The following is a 13010-nucleotide window of genomic DNA, read 5'->3' as shown; positions in this document are numbered from 1 at the left end:
TGCTAAAGAAAAACACAAGTAGATAATACAATGGCATTGCTCCGAATTAAAGGAGAGATATTTACTGCAGTAATGTTTTTTTTATTATTATTATTTGGATTTTTACAATTATTTTTATTTTATATATATATATATATATATATATATATATATATATATATATATATATATATATATTGTTTTGAAATTCTTTTGGACTGTTTTGGTTTTTGAGCGGTGCTTGGTCCATGCAAGTTTCTCTTGTAAACCATGACGTGCTTCCTTCCTCCTCCTCGACCTTACCAAAAAGCTTATTTCATCCCTCTTATGAGCGCAAGTCACAGAGATGTACGGAAGCGAACCTTTGCTGTTAAAAAGTATATTATAAAAGTATAAAAGTATTGTTTTGTTTAAAAAAAATTATCAATGGATTGGGTTCAGAAGAACTTTATTTGTCGAGTCGTGTGAATTATTTTGATGCACCCTAAATATGAATTTTGGACCGTCAAATAATGGAGTACATTCACTTGCATTATTTAAAGGAGGAGGCCTGAAATGATATATTAAAAATCTTACATTCTGTTTTGATGTAGAAAGAAACTCGGATACATCTTGGATGGCCTGAGGGTGAGTAAATTAGCAGCAAATTTGGGGACTATTCCTTTAACATAAGCTACTGTCACAACTGGTTCCAACTTGTTCTGGAAACATTTGTGAGTGTTGCTGCTACCGTAGCGGGGACCCGACACATATCACTGAGAGCTGTTATCAGTTGTTTGTTGTTCACCGAGAGCAGAAGGACGATGTGTACCCTGGCGTTGTGGCAGTGGCCAGAGAGCTCTCTCAGAGGGAGGGTGAGCTGGGCCTGCAGGCTTTGGTGGTAGAGGGGCCCGCAGTTTTTTGGTTGCTATCAGAGCAATAGAGTGGAAGAGGTTTCTTTCAGCATGTTGACAAGAGGGAGACAAGTTGTAACAGAATATATATTTAAAAAAAAATGAATTTTAGTTTAAAATGTTCATTAAAATAACTTCAGTAGCAATCAATAGAAATAACTGTGTGATACACAAACATATACATATTTAAGTCAATTGAGACTGTGTATGAATAGCATTAGAATAGAACAGATTTTATAGAGATGAAAAAAGTAAAAAAATAGCTTGGCCCAAAATTTGAGGTCCATGCTAGGGTTGCAGTGGTATACCAGTTTCATGCTTTGCTGTTGCCACCCCTCATAGTCTGCATGCCACCACCTTGCATCCCATAAAAAATGTCAACATCCGCCCCTAGTTAGCATCTCCTCCACGTTGTGTGTTCACTATCAAAATCCTTCTAAACTTTCACAGCACCACAGACAGCACACATACATCGCAGATAGCATTTAATGTTCACCCTGGGTGCTGCAAATGAGACACAAAACCGAATTTATATAGAGAATCCCTAACATCCACTTAAAATCCTCATTAGTTGTGTAATAATATGTGATTATAATTTGAAGTGCTATTAAAATAGTAGGCTACAAATCTGAAAATGGCAATATATGCTGAACACTTATATGCTGAAAGTAAATGTTTTTACTGATATAAAAAGGTCACTTATCTAGAAATATGCAATATACTGTATAGGTCAATTTGACATAAATGGCAATTTTCATATATGTAAAATGTTTTTTAAAACCTTTTTGGAATTTAAATGTTTACATAAATGCTCAAATATATGAACTCTAATTGTGATTGTTCATATATGGCCATATACCAATAATAATTGCAACAGGCCTAATTATTGAATCCTCATTTGCATTTTTAGTGTACAGATTTATTGTCTATTTTAACCTTAGATAAGTTTTCTTGCATTACCTAACTGCACCGTAATTTGATGACCAGTGAATTTTATGATCCTTGCTCAGTAGGTTGTGTTTTGTCTTGTGGAGATATTCTTCTGTGTGAGAGTTTTTATGACTTGCATAGCCATCTCAGTGCTAGCAGCCTTTCAACAAGTATACTTACACATAAAATGAATTTGTCTTGGTGACAGAAGCTTCCAGTGCACAAACAATACAACAAGACAGAGATAATAGTAAATAGAATAAAAATAAAAAGCGAATAGAAAATATAAATTTAACAGTAATGAGGATGTGTGGTTCAGGTATCTTCAAACTCTTTATTTACTGAAATAAACACTAAATGTAGGGTTTAAACACTGGGCTCCTCTTATCGCTTTCCCCTGATTACTGCAACAAGAAACGGTTGTTAGACCTAATTATCACCCAGGGATGAATCCTTACCACTTCCCATCTCCACAGACGGACGCTCAACCACGCCCTTGCCACTATCAGTATATATGGAAATACATATATAATATGTGTGTGTGTGTGTGTGTACAAATACAAATCTGTTATATGCAGATCGTTCAAGGGAATGTAATGGCAGAGGAGGTAGGATATGTTGGATAAGTATAAATAGACTATGCTGTGTATTGCACATAATTATTGCTCAATGGGGCAGTTTGAACTGTTCATGCGGTGGATAGCCTGAGGGTAAAAAATGTTCTTGTGCCCGACTGGTGCTCAATGCTCTGTAGCGCTGGCCAGAAAGCAACCGTTCAAAAAGATAGTGGGCTGGGGTGAGTGGGGTCCGGATTTATTTTTCCGTCCCTTTTCCACACTCTGGAACTGTACAGTCTTAAAGAGAGGGCAGGGGGCAACCAATAATCCGTTCATCAGTCCGAACTGTCCTTTAAAGTCTTCTGATTTTGTAGCTGAAGTGATGAGAACAGACACAGTGACTGCTTAGTAGAACTGTATCAGCAGCGTCTGTGTCAGGTTGAACTTCCTCAACTGGTGAAGGACGTACAACCTCTGCTGGGGCTTTTTCACAATGGAGTCTATTTGGGTCTCCCACTTCAGGTCCTGTGAGATGGTAGAGCCCAAGAACCTGAATGACTCTACTGCTGCCACAGTGCTGTTCAGAATGGTGAGCGAGGTCAATGTTGGGGTGTTCCTCCTGAAGTCCACCTTCATCTCCAGTTCTGATCATACAGGTGCTGGATGTGAATTTCCCTAGTCTCACTATCTGCTGCATATCTTTCAGAAAGCTGGTGATCCACTGCATATGTCCCTGGCCTGTCCAGATTTGGCAGGATATGGTGCAATCTCATGTTGACTGCATCATCCACAGACCTGATTTCTTGATAAGCAAATTGAAAGGGATCCAGAATGGGTCCAGTGATGTCCTTCAGGTGGGCCACACCAACATTATGTTAGTCTCATTGTCATATGGCTCATATAGCTAAAAGTTTTTCGTTTCATGAAAGACTAATGTAACAGGGAGTGATGTTTCTACGAAAGAACATTTATTTAGGGGCTAGAGATCTCTGTTTGCTTTCCTAAATGTTGAGGGAAGTGGTTTCTGATTTCATGTCTTCACACATCACTTAATACACAAGTACTTAATGTCACCACAGAAGTGTCTGCAATGCAGATTGTGTGAAACACGCACAATTGAAATTAATTTACTACAGGCACACGACTAAACAAATGCTAATACATGGGGCCTCAATCCTAGCCAAAAAACCATTGGCCTCACTTGCAAATGCACTTGGTTAAAAACTTGTGATGACATCATCAAAACTGATGAGCAAAGTATTTGCTTATTTATTAATGTATTTTTAATGAGAAAAGCTTCATTATCTTCTGTCACATTGGTGGCATCTGTGCGATTTAATTGTATCAGGAACATTCTGTCACCATTTTAGCTTAACAATGACATAAGCAGACAGGCAACATCCTTCAACAAGGCAACATAACAGGCCGTCTACCTCACTGTCTGGGGTTTTCATTAGTCATCTTGGAAAGAGAGATAGAGACTGTAATAGGGAGTGCAGGAAGAGGCAGTCAGTTAGTTTGTATGCTAATGTTCCTTGTATATATGCACATAACCAAACAGAAAGCTCTTTCGACTTGTGGCGGATTGTTAATGACTATCTTATTGGGTAATATAAAAGTATATATGTCTCTATGCTGTACTTAACATCACAAGCATTACATTTCCAATTCATCCAGTCTAAACAAGCTCTAGAGTTTTGTTTTCTTTCTTTTTTCTCTGTACTTTGCCTGTTTCTGAATGAGATTACATGGGAGTAAGCAATAAGCCTGTGTAGTGCATTACACATAGAGGTCTTTGGGAAGTCTTATCCACCCCAAAAGCCATTGTCATGCCTCGGGTTGTACGTTTGTGTGCAAGTTATGCAAGGTCTTTTTTCAATACATGGTTAGAGCAAATTGTCAACAGCACTTTGAATTGTGCCTTAGAACATACATTTTCCAGGGCTTTTGATACACGTTTTGCTTTGTCAGCATTGCATTTCACACCCATTGACCAAATTAATAAAAGATGCTTTTGCTGGGAAGGTATTTGCTCCTCTCCAACGTCACCAATCTCTACTTTTGCAATACATAAATCTGAAGGTTTGAATAACTAAGCGAATTCTCTTATCTCCTCTGCAGGTGTTTGTTTAGACCCCACTGCCCGTTGCCGCCATGTTTAGAAACAGCTTGAAGATGCTGCTGACAGGGGGCAAGACCAACAAAAAGAATCGCAACAGCAGCGGTCAGTCTCACCTTTCATATTTAAATTCTCAGTGATATGTACTGTATATCTACTGTGTTATGGCCTAAACATGAATTTGCTCAATGCAGACTTGTTTACATAAGTCTTTTTCAAACCAACATGATTAAATGGGAAATAGAAAAGTTGCTTCCAAAAGTACATCTTCCGTGAAATAAGACCCATTGTGCAGAATTACTGACAAGCGGCATGCCAGAATCATACATTTTTGTTTCAGTTCATGCATGAACACCTTTTTCTGTAGCAACCTCAGAGACACGGGTTCTGGTCCAGTGGAAACCAGAAAGTAATTGCATTCAAATAATCAATGGTGAGCGTGATTCGAAGGTTGTATTCTTGTTCTAAAACTACATTTTTACCACACTGATGTTTAGATTAAGGGTTAGGGGTAGAGTTAAAGGAATGATCCGGGATCAGTTCAAGTTATGCTCAATCGACAGCATTTGTAGCATAATATTGATGACCACAAAAAAATACTAAAATTCTGGGTAACAGTGAGGCACTTACAATGGAATTGAATGAGGGCCAATTTCTTTGTTGAAATAATCTGTTTCAAACATATAGCCACAAGACGTAAACAATATGCATGTTAACTTGATTTTATTATGATAAAATCACTTACTAACTTTTTCTGTGTCGATGTACCTAAAATCTAAAACCTAAAATCCTAAAATGACTGTACACCGTAAAGTTGTCATTACTGTAAAAATCAAGTTTTCTTAATTAAGTATTACTTGAAATGTTAAGTTTTGGACTCATAACTCAAATATTTAAGTTAATTGAACTTATTTTTCTTAAAAATCCATAGACTTAAGATTTAACGTGTTAATAACAAACTATTGAGTACAAAATTGAGACTACGGGGGATACCCACAATCCCTTGCTGCTTGAATTATTTTTCCTTGGTCAGAGGGAACAGATTGGGGAATTTAAATAATTGTTATTAAGAATTCATAGATGTTTTAGCTCTTTTGTTGTATTATTTATGCTTTGTTGCAAAGAGATGTTTGGTGTAATGTTACCATTAGGGTGATCTGTGTCTCTTTGGTCAAGTTGGACCCTGGGCACACTATCTCAGTTCTCTTTGTGCATGTGCAGCTGAAGTGCATATATGCTTTACTGTAAAGAATTATTTAATAACTGACCTATCATCTTTATTTGAGCTGTGCTGTTGTTTTGATCTCAAATTGAATCAGTTCAATGGAAATGTACAACAGTAGAAACAATTTAAATTCAAATCTGAGTTACTGTAAGTCTACAGTACTTGCATGTAGTTAACTAAACATAAATAGTTAAGTTCACTCTACTTTAAAACCAAGTTAATTGAACTTAAATACTCAAGATTTGGGAGACCCCATTACTCAATGGAATTGAGGGAATGAGTTTACTCAATCAAATGAGTGCAATGAACTTATTAGGGTTTTCAGTATAAAAAACATTTTAAACAATTTTACATCTCAATTAATACATGAGTTTTAACAGAAGAATTAATGTAAGGGCTTTTATAAAATTATAAGCTTCACATGTCTTCTTCTAAACCTACCAAATATTGGCCCCATTCACTTTCCATTGTAAGTGCCTCACTGCAACTTAGATTTTTACTGTTTTTAAAGAAAAGGAGGGACGAGTCGAAATACATTTTTGTGGTAATCAACTGTGGCATGGGGGGCGTGGTCGTGTGTCGGTCTGCGGGAGAGAGAGAGAGAGAGAGCGGTAATTACAAACCAGGTGACAAGCCTTACCGCTCTCTCTCTCTCCCGCAGACCGACACACGACCACGCCCCCCATGCCACATCAACATTATGCCACAAATGCTGCGGATTGAGCTTAAGTTGCATTGAACCCGTAATATTTATTTAATGAAATATACATTTTGTTAACTGTATTACATAATTTACAACTAAACATACTGTACAGCTCACATTTGGTGCCACTCTGTGCACATTTCACCCTAGCTCATGTGCATATATGTTCAACTACACTTCCAGCATTGTCACTGAGGGACAGTGATTTGAATTTTGGTAAGCACAGACTGATTTCAGAAAGTTCTACCCCCTGTTGCCGAATTCACAGTGCGCATTCAAACGGGCATGCCTTGGACAAAGTGCTTTACAACATTTTTCTAACCAAAAGAGGATATTTGAATAAGCATGCAGTGTTGTTAAAGCAACTATGAACCTGTCTTTTCCATAGAGTAAATTATTTATTAACTATTCGGAAGTCAGTATCAAATGCAGTCCATCTAGGCTTGCACTCCAGAAGCATATAAGAACAAGAAACAGCCTAAAGCCTTTGTAATGCATCATGCCTCACTGATAGATCTTATTTCTCTTTGGAATAGTGTTGGACATACTGCCAATACAATATATGGGTTTCCTGATATAACTGACAAATCTGAATTAGGAATTCCTGGTCATGAAGCACAAATCAAGGGAAGAGTGGGGAAAAAACAAGGTTTCATAAAATGCTGTTCTGATGTTCCTGTAGACCCTTATTCTACCAGTCATATGAACTGTGTCTCAAAGCTCCCTGTGCAATTAGCCCAAATCACAGTAGAGTCAGCACAAAGCTTCTCGAATAAATGTGTACTTCAGCTGGAGATGACTTCATTATCTAGTGTGTCACAGAGATCAAACACCCATTTTGAGTTTTACATTGATGTTAAAGGAATAGTCCACCCAAAAATGAAAATGTGCCTATTACCCTCAGGCCATCCAAGATGTATCTGAGTTTCTTTATTCATCAAAGCAGAATTTAAGATCTTTAGGATTTCATTTCAGGCCTCTTTTAAACAATGCAAGTGAATGTACTCCATTTTTTGACAGTCCAAAATTCATATTTAGGGTGCATCAAAATAATCCACACGACTCCAGTCGACAAATAAAGTTCTTCTGAACCCAAATGATTGATTATTTTTAGAAACAAAACAATACTTAGATCCATACATCTCTGTGAGAGGGATGGCGTAAGCTTGTTGGTAAGGTCACGCATCAAGTGGAAGAGGAGGCAGGAAGGGCATCATTGTTTTGATTTGTATAATTGTATTGTTCAAAATGGTTGTTTGGTGTGTGTATCCTGGATGCTTCAACCTTCAGAAACCCCAAAGAAAATGCACGTCAGGAAAATATGAACTTTTCAGCGATTGCCTATACATGATCATGAGCGATTGAAGCTCTGGCTTATCGCGCTGAACCTGGATATCAGTACACCCCAACATTCTCTCAAATATTTGAGGGTGTGCATTGAAAATTTTACCCTTGAGGATTTCAGACCATCGAAAGAAACAAAGGGTCGATGTCTGAATTCATCGGCTGTGCCCGTGTTATTTTTCCAGCAAACTCCGTGTGTATGTGTGAAAACTTTGTCATTGTCACGCCTCCCTCGGGCTCTGCACCTCCCTTTTGTTTAAGTTTATCATTAAAATATTGTTTATATTGTCAAAATAAAAATAAAAAGACGCAAACACACACATGACGGACATGCCGTAAACGATCTCTTTCTCCCGCACCATCCTCCGCAGTTGGCCTTTATCCCTCTCGGAGGCTTGATTAGCCTGATAAGGGACCCGGCCCTTCTCCCTCTGCCCTGCCACAGACGCACTTCCTGCCTCCCCCTCCACGTGACGTGTGACCTTACCAAAAAGCTTATTTCATGCCTCTCATAAGTGCATGTCACAGAGATGTACGGGAGCAAACATTTGTAGTTTAAAAGTATAAAAGTATTGATTTGTTTCTAAAAATAATCAGTCGTTTTGGTTCAGAAGAACTTTATTTGTCGACTGGAGTCGTGTGGATTATTTTGAGACACCCTAAATATGATTTTTGGACCGTCAAAAAATGGAGTACATACTTTTACTTTTATGCATTTGGCAGACGCTTTTATCCAAAGCGACTTATTACAGGTACAATCCCCCCTGAGCAACCCTGAGTTATGTGCCTTGCTCAAGGACACAATGGTGGTGGCTGTGGGGATCGAACCAACAACCTTCTAATTAACAGTTGTGTGCATTAGCCCACTGCGCCACCATCACTCCATTCACTTGCATTATATAAAGGAGGAGGCCTGAAATGAAATATTAAATATTAAAAACATTAAAAATCTTACATTCTGTTTTGATGTAGAGAGAAACTCAGATACATCTTGGATGGCCTGAGGGTGAGTAATTACATTTTTATATTATTAATAGTTAGTTCATTTTTATTTTTGGGTGAATTATTCCTTTAACATATATTTGAAGGCTTTTCTCTTTAGGCTGAAGTAATAGTCAACGCATGTGGAATTTTTTTATGTTAAATCCAAGCCTTTATATGTCAGTGCCAACAGACCATACATGTTGCAGGATGAAACTAATGAGGTCAGTGGGCAGATTGGGCTTGCTGCCGCAGTTGGAAGGATTCAAACCTCCCCTGCTGTGCAACTTTGCTCATGGTAAAGGCATTATTGAGCATTATTCTAGAATCTTTTTACCCTTCCTTTTGGTTACATGAGTTTTGTGGTCATCTACTACCTAAGCTGTGTGCAAGTGTGTGTAAGTGTTTTTCAATATGTTGTGGTCTTGGCATACAGTACTGTAGCAGATTATCATTGCTCCAGAGGAGTAAGGTTTACCTAACAAGAGTAACTCAGTATTTTTGTGTTGTTTTCGGTGAAAATATATAAACAATCTTTAAAGGAATAGTTCACCCAAAAATGAAAACTCTCATAATTTACTCACTCTCATGCCATCCCAGATATGTAGGACTTTCTTTCTTCTGCAGAACACAAATGAAGATTTTCAGAAGGTTTTTTCAGCTCTGTAGGTCCATAAAATGAAGTGAATGGTGACCAAAACTTTGAATCTCCAAAAGTAACAAAGTCAGCATGAAACTAATCCACACAACTCCAGTGGTTTAATCCATGTCTTCAGAAGAGATATGATTGGTGTGGGTGAGAAACAGATAAATATTTAAGCTTTTTTTTTTATTACGCTCTCACTTCCACATTCTTCTTTAGTTTTTTGCATGCATATCACCATCTACTGGGCAGGGAGTAGAGTTTATTGTAAATAAGGACTCAAAAATGGATCTGTTTCTCACCCACACCTATTATATCACTTCAATGGATTTAACCACTGGTGTCTTATGGTTACTTTTATGCTGCCTTTGATTTCTTTTACGCTGCTGGTGATTTTTGGAAATTCAAAGTTCTGGTGACCACTGACTTGCATTGTATGGACCAACAGTGCTGAGATCTTGTTATAACTATTTGCCAATGGGGTAAGAAAAATGCAATATTTAGTTAATTTTTCTTACCTAATTGGCAAATCTTTTTTTTTTTTTTTTTTGTTTGTTTGTTTTAAACATAACCATCACTAAATTCATTAGATTTCTTTGAAAACAAGACTTAACATATTATTATTATTTTTTTTTTGTAAATGTATCTTTTTTAAGGATCTGTAGATATTTTCACTGGAATACAACACACAAATACTGAGAAAGAAAAATATTTTATTTGCAGTGAAGTAGAAGCTCAACAGCCAAACTACGCTTTGTCTTGGGACAGAGGAATAAGCAGTGTGTCTACCAGCCTGAAATGACTGAAAAGTTTTGAGATGAAATGTCCACTGTGTGGAGTTTTAAATCAACAAAAACACCCTCTATAACCTTAAACCTAAACCTTGCCGAAAGTGTCATAAAAAGCATATGTGAGATGAAATGCGCAATTGCAGAAGCAACCACTTCATTTATGTCAGTATTTTGCTTTGTGTTGTGTTTTGGCCTCTAGAGGTCCTAATGGTGCTCTCATGCCCAGCTTTCCACTTGTAATTAGTGTTATTAGGTTCACATGTGTTTCAATTAGCTTTGTGTATTTAAGTGACTCTGTCCCCAAGTTTCTTTGCTTGTTGTTTAGTTGTTGTGAAGCCAGTTGCCTGAGTAAGTGTTTTCTAAACTCTGTGACTTTTTGATTATCCCTGCCCTTGGAGTATACCTTTCTCTGTTTAATTTTTTGTGGACTTTCCCCTCTGGAGCTTTTTGTTTAAAGATCTTTGGTATTTTTGTATATTTTGTGGAATGCCCTTTTTGACTGGTTTTGTTTTTTGGAGAATTACTTTTTGCTGTTTTTTTTTTGCTCCAGCTATAGATTTTTTTGTTGTGAGTCTGACTCTCATGCCGGAGACCCGGGTTAAAGTCAAACATGAACTCAGAGATTCCCAGCACACAAGAGCTTTTCACTACCATAGCTCAGCATGAGTCCTCAGTCCAACATCATGAAGCAGCACTAGTCCAACAGGAGATGCTTCTTTGCAACGCTTTTCAGGAGACCCCAGTGCTTGTTGTGGGTTCCTCACTCAGTGTTCCCTCACCTTCATCATCCTTCCCTTCAGACAGGGCCAAGATTGCATATGTCAACACTCTCCTTTCTGGTAAGTCCCTCTTCTGGGCAACAGCTGTTTGGAAGGCCCAGTCTCCTTTCTGCTCAAGTTATTCTTCATTTAATGGACTGTAACAGGATTTACTCGCATTGACCCACCTTCTAACTCCGGATTGTTTCTCCCAATCACACTCACTTGGGGAAATCACAAGCATCAACTCAAGGCCTTGGTTGATTCAGGTGCAGCCGGGAACTTTATTGACTTCTCTCTTGCTAGGAGTCTCCAGATCCCCCTTGACTCACTCGCTACCCCTCTGAAGGGCAGTCTTCTGTAAAAATAAGGCCACTTCGTTACCACCACATCACCCTTATGATTGCGCAATTGACCTGCTTCCAGGTACTTGTCCTCCCAGAGGCCGCATCTTCTCCTTGTCTTCTCCCGAGCGTGCAGCCATGGACGGTTACATTGAGGATCCCCTCGGGCAGGGATCATTCGTCAGTACACTTCTCCTGCTGGTGATGTTTTTTTCTTTGTAGGTAAAATGGATGGGGGCCTTCGACCCTGCATAGATTACCGAGGCCTCAACAAGATCACTATCCGGAATCTTTACCCTTTGCCACTCATTTTGAGTTACTGCAGGGAGCTTCCATTTTCACCAAACTCGACTTGCACAACACTTACCATCTTGTGCGCATTAGACAAGGGGATGAGTTGGAGACCACCTTTAACAATCCCACCGGGCACTACGAGTACCTAGTTATGCCCTTCGGCCTCACCAACACTCCGCTCTGATAAATGATGTCCTTAGATACATACTCAATTGGTTTGTATTTATCTACCTGGATGATATTCTAATTTTTACATCACCTATGTCGAACCCGTGAGGTGTGACCCAAGTACAGTTCCTGGGATTCATCATTAAGCCTGGCCTTATTCAAATGGATCCCCAGAAGGTTAAATTAGTCATGGACTGGCCCATTCCCTCGTCTGTGAAGGAGGTGCAGCGATTTCTTGGTCTTGCCAACTTCTACCGCAAATTCATTTTAAACTTCAGCTATGTGGCAGCTCCCCTATCTGCTCTCACTAAAGGGAATAATGTTGGGTTTCGCTGGAATCCAGAAGCAGACTCTGCCTTCAAGGAACTTCTGCACCCATTCTTACTCTCCCAGACCCAGCCAAACTCTTCATTGTGGAAGTCGATGCTTCATATTCGGGCGTTCGAGCAGTACTTTCCCAGAGAGGGGAGGATAACAGTCTTCATCCATGTGCGTTCCTTTCACACCACCTTACACCAACAGAGAGGAATTACCATGTGGGAGACCGTGAGTTACAGGCTGTTAAATTGGCACTCGAAGAATGGAGACATTGACTTGAGGGGGCCAAACACCCATTTGAAGTACTCACTGACCACAAAAACCTAGAGTACATTCAGCAGTACTGAATGTACATTCGTCAACCCTTGTGGTAGCGCTTCTGGGTTCCTGCCAGAGACATCTTGGACCCCAAATTAATTCAGGACTTCCACATGCTTAAACCTGATCATCCTGTCAGTATTTTGCTTTGTGTTGCCTTGGTATTTTTGTATATTTTGTGGAATACCCTTTTTGACTAGTTTATTTTTTTGGAGAATTACTTTTTACTGTTTTTTTGCTCCAGCTGTGGATTTTTTTGCCTGAGTGGATCAAGGGTTGAGAGTCCGACTCACATGTCAGAGACCCGAGTTCAAGTCCCGGCTCTGACACATTTTGTGGTTCTTCAGTGTCATTTTTGCCTCATGTGGCGACTTGCATGCTCTGGGGGACTCATACCTCGGTCCTTGACATCGCTAGTGCAATGCTCTATCAGTTGAGCTACCGCACATTACATCACACTTGAACAAACTTGAAAATGTGAAGTAGTTGGTTATGTAATACAAATGCTAAAATGTATTGCCTTACAAGTCATGTGCTAGAGTAAAACGTTTCAATGTCATAAGATATTTTTGAGGAACAGGGTGAAAAGTGCATGTTTATGAACTGATAATCTACCATTTTAGTTGTGATTTGTGTGAAATGGAA

General features: G+C 38.8%; 1 protein-coding gene across 4 annotated transcripts in view; it reads left to right on the top strand.

Annotated features, from left to right (window-relative positions):
* Nucleotides 1-13010, top strand: part of LOC127633782 (protein TANC2-like) — a 203351-nt gene that overhangs the window by 55756 nt on the left and 134585 nt on the right. For all 4 annotated transcript variants that reach the window (XM_052113089.1, XM_052113091.1, XM_052113090.1 and 1 more), the window contains exon 2: nt 4481-4583. In XM_052113089.1, coding sequence (XP_051969049.1) covers nt 4514-4583 — 70 coding nt within the window. In that variant the 5' untranslated portion in view covers nt 4481-4513. The remainder of the gene's footprint in view (nt 1-4480; nt 4584-13010) is intronic.

This window comes from Xyrauchen texanus, chromosome 40 (genome assembly GCF_025860055.1).
Source record: "Xyrauchen texanus isolate HMW12.3.18 chromosome 40, RBS_HiC_50CHRs, whole genome shotgun sequence".
Classification (NCBI taxonomy): Eukaryota; Metazoa; Chordata; class Actinopteri; order Cypriniformes; family Catostomidae; genus Xyrauchen; species Xyrauchen texanus.
The sequence above is the reverse complement of the archived record's forward strand: the minus strand, read 5'-3'. Positions and strand labels throughout refer to the sequence as shown.